The sequence below is a fragment of the Aspergillus neoniger genome (assembly GCF_003184625.1).
Source record: "Aspergillus neoniger CBS 115656 unplaced genomic scaffold BO87scaffold_57, whole genome shotgun sequence".
NCBI lineage: Eukaryota > Fungi > Ascomycota > Eurotiomycetes > Eurotiales > Aspergillaceae > Aspergillus > Aspergillus neoniger.
In genome coordinates, this window is record NW_020291185.1 from 49,584 (window position 1) to 65,483 (window position 15,900).

The window sequence follows — 15,900 nt, forward strand, 5'->3', positions numbered from 1 at the left end:
AGTCCGCTTTCCGCTCAACTTTCCTTCTTACAACCGCTTCATTCCGCCCGCAACCACGGTATCGACCCTGCATTTTTATATTCTTACCCATTTCCACCATGTTCACCGGTCTTGTTGAGAAAATCGGGAGTGAGTCTCTTCTAATGCGATCATGAATACCCAAACAGTAAAAACTAATTGCCTTTCTCTATCGCAGCTGTCTCGTCCCTCGAGCCTCTCGATACCTCCTCAAGCGGGGGCGGGGGTACATCCTTGACCATCTCCGATTGTGAGGAGATTCTCACAGATTGCCATCTCGGCGACAGTATAGCTGTCAACGGTATGAATCGCATCGCATGATATCAATTGCTACACTCACCATCATTCCCATTGCATTCCATCCCTATTTTTCCTCTGCTTCTCTCTCTCCATCGTTACCCCTCCCCCTCCCCCTACCCCCACTCCCCCCAAAATCGCGAAACAATACCCCCCACGAACCCCCCACGGGGACCCCCAGGGAGAACTTCCATTCAACTAATAAAATTACATAAAAACAGGAACCTGTCTAACAGTAACCGCCTTCGACAAGACCTGGTTCAAGGTCGGCGTCGCTCCCGAAACCCTCCGCCGCACGAATCTCGGCTCCCTGCAGACCAACTCCCGCGTGAACCTCGAACGCGCCGTCCTGGGTGAAACGCGCATGGGCGGTCACTTCGTGCAGGGCCACGTAGATACCATCGCCAAGATCCTTTCCGTGACGCCGGAGGGCAATGCGCTGGTGTTCCGTATGCAGCCGCGCGATGTGGGCGTGATGCGGTATATCGTGGAGAAGGGATATGTCACGCTGGACGGGGCTAGTTTGACGGTGACGAATGTTGTGGATGGTCCGGAGGGGTACTTTGAGGTGATGCTTATTGCGTATACGCAGGAGAAGATTGTCACGGCGGCGAAGAAGCCTGGGGATTATGTGAATGTGGAGATTGATATTGTGGGCAAGTATGTGGAGAAGAGTGTGCAGGGGTACTTTGCTGGTACTGCCGGTGGGGATATGAAGATGTTGGAGAAGATGGTGGAGAGGATTGTCGAGGAGAAGTTGAGGAAGTAGGTGGATGGGTGGGTATTGGTAGATATCCGTGTTTTGTTTGCAGGGAGGGAACTAGTATGATCATGGATGTTGTTTACGAGCCATTTTTGCTACGTGTAAATAGGGATATGATATGAGAAAGTTTCTTCCATGTACGAATATAGAAAATAATAGGCAGGATTTGTGGGTATATTTTGGTACTTCTATCGGTCATGGCCAGCCTGCTGAACGTCACGAGAGACTTCCGGTCATGGCTCGTAACATTCTGATCGAGACTTTTTAGATAACTCAGTCCTTTTCGTCCGTGGCCACTGTACTCCCAACGCCAACAGGCAAAGGAAGAAAGAGTCACGTCTGTTATCGCAGGCTTCGTCACTGAAATGTAACTGGTCTCCACTATCATAGCTTCACATGCATGCGCCCAGTTCTCAGGGTCAACGGCAGAAGCAAGTAATGCGTGGGATGTTGATGTAGCAGCTGGGCTATGAGCTGCTTGACATTGAGAGTCCGTTTCAAGGTGATGAAAGTGCGCCTGTTTACTCCTCCATCGATTCGTCCTCATCCTCATCATCGTTCTCCTGCTCCTCCGCATTGTCATCTTCGAAGTCATCACTGAGCCATTCATCATCCTCATCCATATCAACATCGTCTTCATCGTCATCTTCAACCTCCTTGCCTTCGGCTTTAGCTTGAGCCTTGGCTTGCTTTTTCTTCTCGATATTCGCCTTTTGTTCCTTCTTTCTTTGCTCCTTCTCCTTCTTCTTCTGATCCCAGTTCTTGTCCAACTTGGTAACTTCCTCCTCAGACTTCTTGATGAAATCGTGCCACATGACGCGACCTTCGCAAAGACCTTCTTCAACCTTGAGCAGGCGGAGCTTCATACGAGGGCCCAGCTCAACCAACTTGACCGCCCGCTTCTCGACTCCCGGAGCATTGCTCAGCTTCTTCTGTGCCTTCTCCTTCTCTCCGGCCTTCATGCGTTGCAGTTCGCGCTTCGAGAGGACCTTTTTCGTGGTGCTCTCGGCCACCTCAACTTCAGCATCCGTGTCCATTTCCGTCTCACTGGCCGAGGTATACCCAGCAGCTGACGGGTCCAGCAGATAATCCGCCGCATCCTCCAGCTTACCCAGATTGGGCACAGCGGCTCCCTTCTTCTCCCTGTTGCGAATCTCCTTAGGATCGAGGCGGCGAATGCGCTTCGAAACGCCGGTCTTCTTCGTAGTAATGGCGTAATGACGGAGGTTCAACACATAGTGTTCTTCTTCCTCACCCTCGGGGGCGAGTTCACGGTTCAAGAGCATCACACGGCGAATGGAAGAAAGGGGAGTGGCTTGAGGGTTGATCGGGGGGAAGAGAGATTGGAAGATGGTCGTTGAGAGACTCTCCAGACGCTTAGGTACCTTAGAGTCCTCGGTGGCGTTGGGGGAGTTGAAGTTGTTCATGACCAACAAAGGAGGCGTCTTGTGATCCTGACCACCACCTCTCGGGCGCTTCAAAGCTTTCTCAACATCACGGCATAGGGAGTAGTTTTCGACTTGGAAGTGCAATGTCGGACCACGGGGCGTAAGCGCCAAACGCATGTTCGTGTTTCCAGATGCCGACTTGGAGAAAAGCATAAGATGTGTGACTCCAAGGGGACCAGTCATAGTCGTGTAATCCCTTAGTCTGTTTGATTTGCGTTCCTAACAACCGATACCATTAGTCTTCATCCACCTGTCAACAAAACAATTCTAAACTCACCTTCAATCTAACAGCCGTATCCGGCTCCATCATCGTTCGCACATCCTTGACCAACTGACTGACACTAGAACCAACTTCTGAAGCGCCAACACGGATAACCATCGACTTCGGAGTCTTGCTCATAGATGCGGCGCCGCCTTTGGCAGCAGCAGCCGTAGCATTTTGCGCGCGAACATGAGTGCGCTTCTTAGTACGTGCCTTCGCCATGGTGACAAAAGCGTAAAGATGGATAAGAAAACAACGGAGGAATAATAATCGCTCCGGGCGGGATGTTCTCAGGGCAGTGACTTTTTTTCTGACCCGAAGAAAAAGTATGAGCGGAGCAAAGCCGCGGAGGAGCCCGGATCAACGATTTTGCGGCGCCTAAAATTATACATTATTTTACTTTCGCAATGATGTCGACAAGTTTTTTTTGAATTTTCGCTGCTGCCAGATAAAGATATTCTCTACACATACAAAAAATTATGCCTGGAGTCAAGAAGCGCAAGGTCGCCCGTGAGGCACCTGCACCTGCGCCTGCGCCCGCACAAGAGAGCGATGTCGAATCTTCCACCCCAGAGCAATCCCCAGAACCGGAAGCACAAGAGCAAGAGCAAGAACAAGAAGAGGGACAGACCAAGACATTCAAGGAACTAGGAATCATCGAACAGCTATGCGAGGCTTGCGAGACCATGGGCTACAAAGCGCCCACGCCTATCCAGCGGGAGTCGATTCCTCTGGCTCTTCAAGGCCGTGATTTGATCGGTCTTGCAGAGACCGGAAGTGGAAAGACGGCAGCGTTTGCTCTTCCCATCCTACAGGGTAAGTTTCTAGCCACAGCATTGCCTTTCTTGGGCGCTATAAAATATAACTAGAACTAATAACTAACATCCCCGCACAGCCCTGATGGAAAAGCCCCAGCCCTTCTTCGGTCTCATCCTCGCCCCAACCCGAGAACTCGCCTACCAGATCTCCAAATCCTTCGAGTCCCTAGGCGCCAGCCTGGGCGTACGAAGCTGCGTCATCGTCGGAGGTATGGACATGGTATCCCAATCGATTTCCCTGGGCAAAAAGCCCCATATCATCGTGGCCACCCCCGGTCGTCTTCTCGACCACCTGGAGAACACCAAGGGATTCTCCCTCCGCAACCTGAAGTACCTAGTCATGGACGAAGCGGATCGACTTCTAGACATGGACTTCGGACCCCTGCTCGACAAGATCCTGAAAGTCCTGCCCCGCGAGCGCCGCACATTCCTCTTCTCCGCGACGATGAGCTCCAAGGTCGAATCCCTCCAACGTGCCTCCCTTTCCAACCCGCTCCGTGTCTCCGTCTCCACAAGCAAATACCAGACCGTCTCGACTCTCCTCCAATCCTACCTCTTCATTCCCCAGAAGCACAAGGACTTGTACCTCGTCTACCTGTTGAACGAGTTCGCCGGCCAAAGTACGATTATTTTCACGAGGACGGTGAACGAGACGCAGAGACTTGCGTTCTTGCTGCGTGCGCTTGGCTTCGGCGCTATCCCGCTACATGGTCAGCTTTCGCAGTCGGCTCGTCTTGGTGCGTTGGGCAAGTTCCGTGCTCGTAGTCGGAATATTCTTGTCGCGACGGATGTGGCTGCTCGTGGTTTGGATATTCCGTCGGTTGATGTTGTGCTTAACTTTGATTTGCCGGGTGGTATGTATAACCCCCGTCTTTTGTTATGGGAGCAATATTGTTGGATTTAGCTAATGTTTTCATGTGCTATAGACTCTCCCAGCTATGTCCACCGTGTCGGACGTACTGCCCGTGCCGGAAAGAGTGGTCTTGCTATCAGCTTTGTCGCCCAGTACGATGTTGAGGTCTGGCTGAGAATCGAAGGTGCTCTGGGCAAGAAGCTCAAGGAGTATGACTGCCCTAAGGACGAGGTCATGGTGCTTGGTGAGAATGTCGCGGAGGCGCAACGCCAGGCGATTATGGATATGAAAGATTACAATGAGAAGAAGGGAGGCAGGGGCAAGAAGTTTGGTGGTAAACGGTCTCGGGATGAGATGGATCAAGAGGAGGGTTAGGCTTGAAAGGCCTTAACCTCTCGGCTGCATTTTACGAAGTTAATACCCAAAATTGATGATTGTTCACCTGCTTGCTGTGTCGACGTTTGTTTATAAAAGTCTAGATGTGGCTTCAATCAACTAGAAATGCTAGAAGAATGTATCTGAAACGTGGAAACGGATCTGAGAACATCAAATGCAACTTCTTTTGCTTCAATGCAGATTAAACTAATTTCATAAATTCATTCGTAAAAGTTCCCAGGATGCTTGCAAGGCAGAACAGAGTTTTCCTGTTCATACGCTTGCCATTTGTGTAAGTATATCTGATATCTTTTTGCAGGTGAATCGGGCTTTGCTATTTAGAGCAGTCCGTCATCCCAAGGCAGTATGGGTTCAAGCAGACTGCAATGTTTCCTTGGCAGTGCCAGCCTCGCGGACGGCGTTGGCGACACGGGTAGCAAGGTCGTCCGCCTCGGAGCGGCTTGCTGCCTCGGCATAGACACGCACCGCATCTTCCGTGCCACTTGCACGGGCAAAGCTTCTGCCCTTGTTGTAGCGGGACTGGAGGGACTCAATCTTAGCCTGGAGGCCTGGGGGCGACTCGAGCTTGCGCTCGGCATCGTAAGCCTTGAAGATGGAGCGGTCTGCAACCTCCACGCGGACAAGTCGCGAGGGAAGGTCGGTGTAAGTAGCGAGCCATTCCCTGGGGCTCCAGCCCTTGTGAGCAAGAATAGCTTCGACCAGGAGCATGTCGGAGATGGCATCACCAACTGCCTGGTTGATCAGGTCAGTAAGAGCCTGGAGGCACTCAAGGGAGCGCTGCTGGGCAGGAGACTGGGGCTCAGTGTTCTTAATGGTCTTCAAGGCGGTCTCGGAGAAAGTAATGGTACCGTGACCGTTGGCCTCGAAGTAGACGCCAACGTCGAAGCGCAGGGCCGCATGGTGCAGATGCTTGACACCAGTGTTGGTGCAAACAGAAGGCAACTTCAGGACCTTCTCGATGTAGTCCGTGCTGGAACCATTGGCGTAAGCGGTCTGGACGACGCCGATCTTGAGCTTCTGCGCAATTCCAGCGCTCCGCGCAAGATCACCGATGAAGGAGGCCGCAAGGGTGGCAATGCGGTCACCGTCAAGCAATCTGAAAGTGTTGCTCTCGTCGATGAAGTAGTACACGATACGATCGGCGTCACCATCCAGCGAGGCACAGCGGTCAAGAGCAGCTGCCTTGGAGGAAGGCGGGGCACGTTGTTTCGTTTTGACATAATCGGCACCACACTAGAAGCCAGTCAGTATGCAGATAGAAAGCAGGCAGAACAGAAGGGGTTTCGGACTTCAAAGTTCAGGCTATCAGGGTTAATGACATCATCATTAACTATCTTGATATCCATGCCACCCTCCTCCGGGCCGGGCAGGTACTTGATGAGCTCTCTCAGCTTGGGCCCACCAACACCGTTCGCGCAGTCCACGGTCAACGAGCCCTTGACCTTAACACCACGCATAACTCTCTTGAAAGCTTCGGCAAGCTTCTCATAGTAGCCCTGCTCTGTGGGCTCGCCATACTCATACTGGGTGCCCAGAGTGTTCTTGCAGCGCACAACATAGTGGAGCTGAGGGGTGGTCATGTACTTCAGATCGATGAATTCGACCTCCGAAGCGGTAAGGGCGGCATTGATGACGGAGACCAGACGCGAGCCGGAGGCACGAGTGTCGCGAGCGAAGACGACACGAGCTGGGTTCTCCATGCTGACATCGATCTCCTTGATGAGTTCGTCAAAGACATCACCGACCTTGTCAAGCGGGGCATTGGCAAGTCTGGTGGCATAAGTTTCCCACTCAGCCTACAGCGATGTGAGAAAGTCGTCGCATTTCAGTATCCTACAGCTCCGGGAGCTTACCTCCAACATTTCACCCTATACAGTATTAGCCACTTATCATGTCATTGCACATACTCCAAGCTAGCGAGGTTCACAGCGACTCACCATGGGATCAATCAACTTGACACCATTATCTTCCGCGGGGTTGTGACTGGCAGTGACCATGACACCAACCCATTGTCCACTAAGCTTTCTGGAACGAAGCCCAGCAAGCAAGCCCACGGTGAAGACTACGGTGTTGAGGAGATCACTGGCAATGCGTTGGTCAAAGTGTAAACAAAAGGGCGGTCGCGGGGTATTGTGGAGGCGGGGTCGATCCTTCGAGGTGTTTATCGGCAGGGGAGCAACTTACGCCTTCATACGGAACTGCAAGTAAGGGAGGTAATTAGTACATCTTGTTTCATATTCGAAGAAGTCGGTTTTCATGGAGTAACGAACTCACCCCCGCGGTACCATATTGAAAGACCTTCCCTTCGGGCTTGGAGTACTGCGACGCCGCTTCAGCGATCGCCTTTCTGATAGCCGGGGACGCCATTGTGGCGCAAACTAAACCAAGGATAAGTTGACTAGCACCAAAAGGACTTGAAAAACTGAGACCTCGGGGGTTCAGAGAACATATAATATGAAGCGAAAGGGGGGTAAGAACCACAATAAAAAAAAAAAAAAAAACGAGAGAGGGGAAGGGTCAAATAAAAGATTGGGTGAGACACGCTCCGTCCAGCTCAGGTTTAGTTTCCTGCCCCTGTTCCCCTGTTACTGCCTACGTACCCAGGGTCCCGAGCGGTGGGCGGTGAGGCACCCGCAACAATCATTCATGGCATGGTGTGGTGCAATGCAGAAGCGGGAGGAACGGAGTCGAAGCATTGCATGGCCCGGCATGTCTATTCACCTCTCTCTTTTGTCTAGATTAGACTTGGTTTTCAATGAACATAACTATAGCAAAAAGAATCGCCCATAATAAATACTAGGAATGCCCAAATTTATTGGCTGATTACCTGGCGCGGTTGGTTGAAAACTACTACTCTATCATATTATATAAGCTACTACTATCCGATCACCTGCACTGGTGATACGAAGCTAGACCAATAGACCGGGCGGTAAATGGTCATGCGTGTCCAGATACTTCGGATCGAGCCATTGAGCTGATTCAGGCTTTCAGCCTATCGCCCGCCACATCGTTGTGGACATCCTTGATGAGAAACCTATCGCAATTGTCAGCCGCGTAGTAAACCTATGGTCAGATTCCAGCATAAACTCACAAGTACCACCAAGCAGTCGGGATCACAGTTCCAAGGTGCCAAAGGCTATGCGCATCAATCAGCTCGTGCCAAGGGGGAAAGTCCAGCAACTCGAGGCTCATAGCCAAAATAATCCACACCACAATCATTCCGGGCCAGGCCATCCATTCCTTGCCGTATTTGCGATAGCGGTGAATACTGAATGCCACCCATAGGATGTTCTGGGCCATGCCTATCACAATGTTTGCGATCATGTTGTAGGTGTAGTCCCACGACCAGAAGCTGAGGTAGCACACATGCAATGTGTAGAGCAGAGCACAGACCGTGGTCAACAGACGACGTAAAGTTGGTTTGTATCTAGGCTTCTCCTGGTCCAGACGGAAGATCCGAAGAAGTGCAAGGTAGAACCCATACATGACATTAGCCCCCGCTCCAAAGTAATCCAACTTCTCGGTCAAGGACAAGTCCCTCATGTGGAACACCGCGCTGAAGGTCCAGCATGCCAAACCGCAGTATCCGAAGGCAATGTAATAGGGCCGCAGGGAGTGCCAAGCTGGTACCGTCTCACGAATGCGTCCAATCCCATGCCAGTGGGCAAGAAAGTTGAACAAAGAGAAGAGAACGGAAAATGGTTCCTGCATCCCCATGATTCTGCGAAATGGCCATTTACCATGGAATTGTAATACTGGGTTCAACATGGGAGGATCACGAGCGACACGGCGGTCCGTCACGACATGTTGACAGGTATAATCGCATTCGGAAGGGCATGTCCACAGCATGAGGCGAAGATGGAGAGCTGGTAGCCAATTAATTAGTAGCCAAGCTGGCAGAAAGCAATGCTTATGAGACTCACGAATTACATCATTGCCATCCTGGCAATTCTCAGCCTGGCAAACCTGTTCGTTGCTTAGCCATTGGCTCCCGGGTTGTGGATGCTATGAGGTTCCGGTTGATGTACCTTAACGCATTTTTTGAAGTCGGGAAGGTGGTCACCAAGAGAGGCTGTCGTTTTACCAATAAGAGCGGCAATGAGAAGGAAAAGGAAGCAGCAGTAAGTACTCCTCCTTATCGTTCCTATAAACATGGTGCTTTTCGTGGTTGTTGTATGGCACTCTAGTTGAGAAGGGAAGCTTCAGGAGTGAAACTAACAGCTTAGACGCTAGACGGGCGGCGTGTAGCTCCGGCGGGGGCGGAGCGGCATCGCGCACGGCAACAATGGAACAACAGCTTGGCAACGCCTGCTAAGGCATCCATTCTCCTTACACTATACGTACTATGTAGACAGTCAGAATTAGAAGCAAGATCGTTTCAAGCTCATTTGTGAACTCTGCTCAAATCTACAAAGTAGGCAATCCAGCCCCACTTTCCCGGAGTGTATCTGTTTCAGCACCAGGCTTGGGGTGCTTGTTTCCGTTCATGCTAGGGAATCTTACGCGGTACTACTATGAACCAACAGTAGCCTGCAACATACGGAAAACCAGTTGCGCGACCATACGAGTCTTTATATGACATTCGATGATTAACTAGTCTTGGAATACCGGCATCCCCTAGATATTGTACTGGTGGCCAAATCATTCAATCATTCTAAAAAACAGCAGGCCAGCGCCAAATTCAATCACTAACCGCCAACTGGCATGCTGGCTGGTATAGCCCTAGTCACGACAAAGGGCTAATTAGTCACATGATACGTTCGACTTGGGACTAGCGCTCAATGAAACGAGCTAACCTTATCGGATTTAGCGGGAGTTGCCATCGAGAGGAGAAATTCCTAACAAGGCAAAAGTTAAAAAAAAAGAGGGCCGCGCTTGAAGGGATCTTTGAGGCGCCCATATCTTTTTCTCCATAACATAGCTGTATAGCATTCTTTTTCTTTCTTTCTTCGGCTTTTCCTATCTTTCCCCTTGCACATTCTTCTCTTACTGTGCCTCTGCCTCTTCTTCCTTCTGTCTTATCGACTATCACCAAATCGACCGATCCGCAAATATGGCCGGAGAAGCAGACTCTGCTGCCATGACCACCAGCAGCGCTGATCGCATGGTAGGCATGGACCACGCTGAAGTGCGTTATTTCACGAGGTATGGCCAAGATAAGAAGTCTTCTTCGCATCATTTATGCTGACAAGAATCACAGTTATGATCACCATGGTAAATACTATCTATGACCCAAGTAACTTTAGTTGGATGTGGCTAATCTCGGACCCCGCTCAGGCATTCATGAGGAGATGCTTGTAAGTACAATTCTACCACAACGCCTTGACTATCGCTAACCACCACCGGTTTTCTAGAAAGATGATGTTCGTACTAGATCGTACCGTGACTCTATCTACCAGAACCGTCACATCTTCAAGGACAAGGTCGTTCTCGATGTCGGTTGCGGAACTGGTATTCTCAGCATGTATGTTCAAGCCGATCGACTGGTCAACGATGGGATATTTTTAACACATTTGGTTCAAAAGGTTCGCCGCCAAGGCAGGTGCTAAGCATGTGATTGGTGTCGATATGTCGTCGATCATTGAGAAGGCTCGTGAGATTGTTGCTGTGAATGGCTTGTCGGACAAGATCACCCTGCTCCAGGGAAAGATGGAGGAGGTTGTCCTCCCTTATCCCAAGGTTGATATCATCATCTCCGAGTGGATGGGCTACTTCCTTCTCTATGAGAGCATGTTGGACACCGTTCTCTACGCCCGTGACCGTTACCTTGTTCCTGGCGGCAAGATCTTCCCCGACAAGGCCACCATGTACTTGGCTGCCATCGAGGATGGCGAGTACAAGGATGACAAGATTGGATGTAAGCACACTTCACTTGGCGCAACTATTTTCGATGAATTTGGGACGCTAACGGATTCTAGTCTGGGACAATGTGTATGGATTCAACTACAGCCCGATGAAGCAGATTGCCCTTACCGAGCCCCTTGTCGACACTGTCGAGATGAAGGCGCTCGTTACCGACCCTTGCCCCATCATCACCCTTGATCTTTACACCGTCACTCCGGCCGACTTGGTCTTCAAGGTACCCTTTTCGCTTCCTGCCAAGCGCAGTGACTTCATCCACGCAGTGATCGCTTGGTTCGATATTGAATTCGGCGCATGCCACAAGCCCATCACCTTCTCCACCGGTCCCCATGCCAAATATACCCACTGGAAGCAGACCGTCTTCTATCTTCGCGATGTTCTGACTGTCGAAGAGGAGGAAGTTGTTTCCGGTGTTCTCGAGAACAAGCCAAACGACAAGAACAAGCGCGACCTTGACATCAGCATCTCCTACAAGTTCGAGACCACGGATCCGAACCGTTACTCCGAGGGCAGCTGCTTCTACAGGATGTGAGTAATCGTTCCTGTCAGAGTAACTCATCATGTGCTAACCCTCGCAGGTGCTAAATTCTTGGCCATCCCTTGTTTCTTCGGTTGCTTAGCTATTTTGCTTGGAGTCGATTTATGTTCACCAGTAACATAAAGTGGTTCTGCCCTGTGGGCAGCATAGCATTTTAACGGAAGTTCACTTGTATGGATGTCGGTCTGATGGAAGGTTATATTTTGGACTTCCTTTGATTTCAGTCATGCCATTTTTCATCATTTTTCTCGGCGTATACGGAAGGCAAGGCAACGGCATCATCAGTTGGCGCGGTACGGAGAGAAGATTTCCAAAGGACGATTATGAAGCTCCTCGAATTTCCCAAGTAGATACCCCGAGTCGACGCTCAGTCTCACACCTCCGACGTTCTGTCTATGCATTACTTAGCTTCAGGTCCATTAATCTCACGAAGTTCAATTAACCGGTTCACTACCTCTGATAATTTCTTTTAAAGTCATTTCATTCATCTTGCCATTCGGATGGTAAGAAACAAAACTTAATGTGCATTGAAAGGTATGACAGTCTCGTCTCTGGTAGAAAACAATCAGTAATAGGATAGGGAATGTTCTCGGCCAAATCGGCTGATACGTGATCGAGCCTCGGTTTGGCCGGAGCCCCGCAACGGCATGGATTACACTAACTGCCCCTTCTGGGGGCCTTTCTCCGCATCAATCTATCTTCGACCTCCAGATAAAGAAGCGTCCCCCGTAGGCCCTACCATTGTCCTTAATTGTGTTTGGTGAATTTATCGCATCTTAATCGACCTTCCATAATGTCAACCCCAGGAGCTGGTCATGAATTCCCTCGCCAGGAGGTGTCCTGGCTCAAGCGTGACGCTCTACTTTTTGCCTACAGTATCGGCTGCAAGGCCGATGAGCTGCATTTTCTCTACGTGAGTTCCATTCTATATGCTCATATCAACTACACAATTTTCTTACTGAGGTTCGCACAGGAGCTCCATCCGAACTTTGCGGTCTTTCCCACGTATCCTATAATTCTTCGTATGTATAATTTCCCGGTTCTACGAAGTGAAGTATCGCGGTGTTCAAGGATTATGTTCCGGATATGAACTCTCTGGGTTTAATGTTCCTCAGCTGCATGACATGAATTCCTCGCTAATAACGTATTCAATACAGCGTTTAAGCTCACTGATCAAGAAGTAACGGACTTCTATGCCCGTTCTGGCGGATCCCCTATCCCTGGTGTTCCAAAGTTCGACTATCGCCGCGTGGTTGACGGCCAGCGCAAGCTCACCATCCTTAAGCCCTTGCCCCCCACGAGCGAGGGTAAGAAGTTCGAGTTGCGCAACAAGGTCATTGGAGTCTATGACAAGGGCAAGCCTGGCACTGTCATCGAAACCGAACAGACTATTGTGGATAAGGAGACAGGCGAGATCTACTCAAGAACTGTTAGCAGCGGTTTCTTCGTTGGCCAGGGTAACTGGGGTGGTCCGAAAGGTAAGGCTTCCAAAAGCATTTGTTATATCAGATATCCTTGTTATTGACGCGATGGGTTTTAGGCCCCAGCAATGCCAACTATGCCCCACCTGAAGGCAAGCAGCCAGATGCCGTCCATGTAGTCCAAACGACTCCGGAGACAGCCCATCTCTATCGGTAAGATACCGCCCCAGCCACATAAGAGTACTAGCGTAGTGGACAAGGTGGATCCTTGAATGCTGACAATGATACCGCCGATTAGACTCAACGGAGACTACAATCCTCTACATGCTACTCCCGAGCCTGGCGAGAAGATGGGCTTCGGTGGCGCCATCGTCCATGGCCTCTTCAGCTGGAATTCCGCTGCCCATGGTGTTCTGCGAGAGCTCGGTGGTAGTGATCCGAAGAATCTTAAGGAGATTCAAGCGCGCTTTGCTTCGCCAGTCATACCTGGTGACAAGCTTGTTACTGAAATCTGGAGAACGGGCAGTCTCCAAGATGGTTATGAAGAAATTCGATTCGTAACCAAGAACGGTAAGGGCAAGGCGGTCCTGAGCAACGGCCGCTGTCTGATGAAGGTTACCAACCCAAGAAGCAAGCTATGATTGGCACCTGTGGTGTATTCAATGAGTGTAGAGATCTGTCGCTAGCTGTTTTTCTATTTAATAACCAGCAACTTTATGGATAGTCAATCATAAAATGGAGTTCATCGGCCATCTACTACGTGTACACTGGAATCAAACGAAAGATAAGATCAGAATGGCGGGCCGAGGCCTAATTGACGACCGCACGTGACGTGGGGCTTGATATGGGGTGACACTGTGGAGATCCATTGTTTCCCATCAATAATCCTCAGTTTTGGTGTATAGTAAGATCAAAATGTACAGTGTGGCCAGACTCTCCTTCCTTAGGGCACTTGGTCCCTTGAATCATGCAAGGTATGACGCCCAAGGACTCCCGCACATACAGTGATGATTGACCGAGGTACTAGCACATCGCGTGCCGTGTCATCATTTACCCCGAAATATGTTAGAATGGTAAGAGGCAGATCACCAAATCCAGTGAGGGTAGCAATCTGATACCGGGGTGCACTCTTTTCAAAGACCTACAAGTCATCATCCGTCTCAACTCGATTCCCTTCGCTAGTACGCGCGAATTCATCAGTGGCAAATGTCAAGGCCACACCCTCTAGCAGCGATAACGAGGATCCCTGGCCTCTCCACTTGAGGAACAAAAAGTGGGAGGCGTTGCAGCTCGGTCATGAAGGTCAAGCCAGCAATTTGTAAGGATCCCTAATATGGAATCAATTGAATCACGATGCTAATATCAGACAGTGGGACGTTTTGGCTCCGGTGGGAATTCCCAAAGCTACAGAGTAGCGCATATGCACGATCAGTAACTTACTTATATTTAGGGACAACTGCCAATGTTCCAAATGCATCCATCCAGACACAAGACAACGAACTGTTGATACGTTTGCGGTGAGTCAGTAAGTTAATGTCTTGTTACGGATGGAGTTACTGATCATTATCTGATACAGATACCTGATGATATCCGTATCAAAGATCTCAGTTATGAGAAGGATGGTGTGAAGGTAGACTGTAAGCGAACATTATCCCGTCATCTTACAGTGGACGTTGACTTTGTGAAGGGTCGGACGGGCATCATGCCTATTATCCATTTCCGTGGCTCAAGAGCCATTCCAACAAGCCTGCTTCCAAGCTGGAACCGAAGTCAGAACTACATTTCAGGTACTTCAACCGTTGAGCTGCAGTAGCTACCCTTGCTGAAATACCAATTCGACTCAGAGAGATCAAGTCATACGTTCCGGGCAGAGACACGACATTTCCAACATTTCCTTACGCAGATATCATGGCCGACGATGGTGCTCTGCGTGACTGGCTTGAAGGAATTGTAAGCTATGACTCCATTGCTAACCAGAAAGTCTTGCTTACACTGCGAAGTACGACTGGGGATTTGCTTTTGTACAAGGAGTTCCTACCAACCCCGAATCAACTGAAGCTCTCCTAAAGAGAATTGCTTTCATCAGAAATACTCATTACGGTAAGGCAACATCCTTGGCCATTCCTCTGTCGGTTCCTGACTCTTCCCCGTTTACAAGGTGGATTCTGGGATTTCACAGCCGATTTGACTTTCAAGGACACTGCATATACAACGGAATTCCTCGGAGCACATACGGACAACACCTATTTCACCGATCCTGCGAGGCTTCAGCTATTCCACCTTCTATCCCATACCAATGGAGATGGCGGCGCCAGCCTGCTTGTTGACGGTTTCCGGGCTGCTTCGATTCTTCGTGAAGAGAGCCCGCAAGACTTCGAGGTACTGATGTCGACGAATCACCCTTACCACTCGAGTGGGAATGAGGACGTATGCGTGCAACCGGCGGAGCAAGCTCCAGTCCTTAAGGTTCACCCTGAACTACAACGGCTATATCAGATTCGCTGGAACAACTATGACAGAGCCGCCAAGAAGAACTGGAACTGGGAGGAGCAGGTCAAATGGTATACGGCCGCACGGCACTGGGACGAGATAATTCGTCGCAAAGACATGGAGATCTGGACACAGCTTGAACCAGGGACAGCCCTCAGTAAGTTGTTGCAGGGAACGATGTTTGCGAACAGGACTAATTTTCCCAAGTCTTCGACAATTGGAGAATGCTTCACGGTCGCTCGGAATTTACAGGAAAGCGCAGGATGTGCGGTGGATATAGTAAGTATCCTTTACTGCTTTGGATGCCTTTTTTCAGGATGTTTTGCTGGCCTTCCGTTACATGCTTCTTGTTGTCGTATCCCTGTCCTAGAAACCGACATGCTGACACTGGACAGTAAATAATGACGACTTCATCTCACGATACCGTCTTCTTAAATTCGGTCGCGAGGAGGTCCTAAGAAACATCGGCAATGACCAGTGGTCCCTGGATAACCCCAACTACTACATTTGAACCTGTTGTTCCGTGGGGGTATGTGCAGGCAGCTGATAACTGTACATTGACATCAGTTGGTTGTTCTAGTGTACATATCCTAGATCCTCTGTAAATTTCAAGGCTAAGAAAAGCTCATTGAGCGTTGTTGGTAGTGTTTACCGAAGCGGACTCGCGCAAGCTATTTGTAATGGTATCACGTGACGTAGGCAGGACAGCTGACGTTGTTTGGCCGGAGCTCAAG

General features: G+C 50.0%; 8 protein-coding genes across 8 annotated transcripts; 5 read left to right on the forward strand and 3 right to left on the reverse strand.

Moving 5' to 3' along the window:
* The first annotated feature begins 42 nt into the window (after positions 1-42).
* On the forward strand, positions 43-1,220 carry BO87DRAFT_463430 (riboflavin synthase). The gene is made up of 3 exons (XM_025629234.1): positions 43-129; positions 197-319; positions 537-1,220. The coding sequence occupies exons 1-3, from the start codon at positions 99-101 to the stop codon at positions 1,082-1,084; spliced, it is 702 nt and encodes a 233-aa protein (XP_025474373.1). The 5' UTR covers positions 43-98; the 3' UTR covers positions 1,085-1,220.
* On the reverse strand, positions 1,221-3,078 carry BO87DRAFT_345766 (Brix domain-containing protein). The gene is made up of 2 exons (XM_025620873.1): positions 2,804-3,078; positions 1,221-2,745 (listed from the first exon to the last, which is right to left on the reverse strand). The coding sequence occupies exons 1-2, from the start codon at positions 3,008-3,010 to the stop codon at positions 1,600-1,602; spliced, it is 1,353 nt and encodes a 450-aa protein (XP_025474374.1). The 5' UTR covers positions 3,011-3,078; the 3' UTR covers positions 1,221-1,599.
* Positions 3,079-3,218: 140 nt separating this feature from the next.
* rrp3 (RNA-dependent ATPase RRP3) lies at positions 3,219-5,001 on the forward strand. The gene is made up of 3 exons (XM_025620874.1): positions 3,219-3,604; positions 3,684-4,460; positions 4,533-5,001. The coding sequence occupies exons 1-3, from the start codon at positions 3,268-3,270 to the stop codon at positions 4,832-4,834; spliced, it is 1,416 nt and encodes a 471-aa protein (XP_025474375.1). The 5' UTR covers positions 3,219-3,267; the 3' UTR covers positions 4,835-5,001.
* On the reverse strand, positions 4,902-7,356 carry agm1 (phosphoacetylglucosamine mutase PCM1). The gene is made up of 6 exons (XM_025624414.1): positions 7,130-7,356; positions 7,040-7,053; positions 6,793-6,937; positions 6,709-6,723; positions 6,145-6,651; positions 4,902-6,088 (listed from the first exon to the last, which is right to left on the reverse strand). The coding sequence occupies exons 1-6, from the start codon at positions 7,220-7,222 to the stop codon at positions 5,207-5,209; spliced, it is 1,656 nt and encodes a 551-aa protein (XP_025474376.1). The 5' UTR covers positions 7,223-7,356; the 3' UTR covers positions 4,902-5,206.
* Positions 7,357-7,662: 306 nt separating this feature from the next.
* On the reverse strand, positions 7,663-9,047 carry BO87DRAFT_345773 (PGAP3/PER1 family protein). Its single transcript, XM_025620875.1, has 4 exons — positions 8,884-9,047; positions 8,779-8,821; positions 7,947-8,721; positions 7,663-7,889 (listed from the first exon to the last, which is right to left on the reverse strand). Exons 1-4 carry the CDS (start codon positions 9,007-9,009, stop codon positions 7,835-7,837), a joined length of 999 nt encoding a protein of 332 aa, XP_025474377.1. The 5' UTR covers positions 9,010-9,047; the 3' UTR covers positions 7,663-7,834.
* A 682-nt stretch (positions 9,048-9,729) lies between these two features.
* rmtA (protein-arginine omega-N methyltransferase HMT1) lies at positions 9,730-11,708 on the forward strand. The gene is made up of 7 exons (XM_025624415.1): positions 9,730-10,000; positions 10,056-10,069; positions 10,133-10,152; positions 10,210-10,319; positions 10,381-10,712; positions 10,774-11,245; positions 11,296-11,708. The coding sequence occupies exons 1-7, from the start codon at positions 9,909-9,911 to the stop codon at positions 11,300-11,302; spliced, it is 1,047 nt and encodes a 348-aa protein (XP_025474378.1). The 5' UTR covers positions 9,730-9,908; the 3' UTR covers positions 11,303-11,708.
* BO87DRAFT_321041 (uncharacterized protein) lies at positions 11,606-12,019 on the forward strand (the record flags this gene model as incomplete). Its single annotated transcript, XM_025619918.1, has 2 exons — positions 11,606-11,700; positions 11,836-12,019. Coding segments are annotated over 2 exons (279 nt in total), but the record flags the coding sequence as incomplete, so codon positions are not given.
* BO87DRAFT_370057 (putative trimethyllysine dioxygenase TmlH) lies at positions 11,956-15,779 on the forward strand. The gene is made up of 16 exons (XM_025622014.1): positions 11,956-12,168; positions 12,229-12,277; positions 12,413-12,733; positions 12,796-12,889; positions 12,975-13,246; positions 13,682-13,749; positions 13,816-13,994; positions 14,047-14,064; positions 14,127-14,193; positions 14,253-14,313; positions 14,364-14,463; positions 14,521-14,626; positions 14,677-14,776; positions 14,835-15,323; positions 15,374-15,445; positions 15,562-15,779. Exons 1-16 carry the CDS (start codon positions 12,049-12,051, stop codon positions 15,675-15,677), a joined length of 2,232 nt encoding a protein of 743 aa, XP_025474380.1. The 5' UTR covers positions 11,956-12,048; the 3' UTR covers positions 15,678-15,779.
* The last annotated feature ends 121 nt before the right edge of the window (positions 15,780-15,900 follow it).

Bases quoted from the DNA above. Each gene is read 5' to 3' on its own strand.
- rrp3 (XM_025620874.1), top strand. From the start codon at position 3,268: ATGCCTGGAGTCAAGAAGCGCAAGGTCGCCCGTGAGGCACCTGCACCT. The intron at 3,605-3,683 runs GTAAGTTTCTAG...ATCCCCGCACAG, and splicing joins TGCTCTTCCCATCCTACAGG to CCCTGATGGAAAAGCCCCAG. The intron at 4,461-4,532 runs GTATGTATAACC...CATGTGCTATAG, and splicing joins TAACTTTGATTTGCCGGGTG to ACTCTCCCAGCTATGTCCAC.
- agm1 (XM_025624414.1), bottom strand. From the start codon at position 7,222: ATGGCGTCCCCGGCTATCAGAAAGGCGATCGCTGAAGCGGCGTCGCAG. The intron at 6,089-6,144 runs GTCCGAAACCCC...ACTGGCTTCTAG, and splicing joins CTGATAGCCTGAACTTTGAA to TGTGGTGCCGATTATGTCAA.
- BO87DRAFT_345766 (XM_025620873.1), bottom strand. From the start codon at position 3,010: ATGGCGAAGGCACGTACTAAGAAGCGCACTCATGTTCGCGCGCAAAAT. The intron at 2,746-2,803 runs GTGAGTTTAGAA...ATCGGTTGTTAG, and splicing joins ATACGGCTGTTAGATTGAAG to GAACGCAAATCAAACAGACT.
- rmtA (XM_025624415.1), top strand. From the start codon at position 9,909: ATGGCCGGAGAAGCAGACTCTGCTGCCATGACCACCAGCAGCGCTGAT. The intron at 10,153-10,209 runs GTAAGTACAATT...CCGGTTTTCTAG, and splicing joins GCATTCATGAGGAGATGCTT to AAAGATGATGTTCGTACTAG. The intron at 10,320-10,380 runs GTATGTTCAAGC...TTGGTTCAAAAG, and splicing joins GGAACTGGTATTCTCAGCAT to GTTCGCCGCCAAGGCAGGTG.
- BO87DRAFT_463430 (XM_025629234.1), top strand. From the start codon at position 99: ATGTTCACCGGTCTTGTTGAGAAAATCGGGA. The intron at 130-196 runs GTGAGTCTCTTC...TCTCTATCGCAG, and splicing joins TCTTGTTGAGAAAATCGGGA to CTGTCTCGTCCCTCGAGCCT. The intron at 320-536 runs GTATGAATCGCA...ACATAAAAACAG, and splicing joins CGACAGTATAGCTGTCAACG to GAACCTGTCTAACAGTAACC.
- BO87DRAFT_345773 (XM_025620875.1), bottom strand. From the start codon at position 9,009: ATGTTTATAGGAACGATAAGGAGGAGTACTTACTGCTGCTTCCTTTTC. The intron at 8,822-8,883 runs GTACATCAACCG...AGCAACGAACAG, and splicing joins ACTTCAAAAAATGCGTTAAG to GTTTGCCAGGCTGAGAATTG. The intron at 7,890-7,946 runs GTGAGTTTATGC...CAATTGCGATAG, and splicing joins CCGACTGCTTGGTGGTACTT to GTTTCTCATCAAGGATGTCC.
- BO87DRAFT_370057 (XM_025622014.1), top strand. From the start codon at position 12,049: ATGTCAACCCCAGGAGCTGGTCATGAATTCCCTCGCCAGGAGGTGTCC. The intron at 12,278-12,412 runs GTATGTATAATT...TATTCAATACAG, and splicing joins CACGTATCCTATAATTCTTC to CGTTTAAGCTCACTGATCAA. The intron at 12,734-12,795 runs GTAAGGCTTCCA...GATGGGTTTTAG, and splicing joins TAACTGGGGTGGTCCGAAAG to GCCCCAGCAATGCCAACTAT.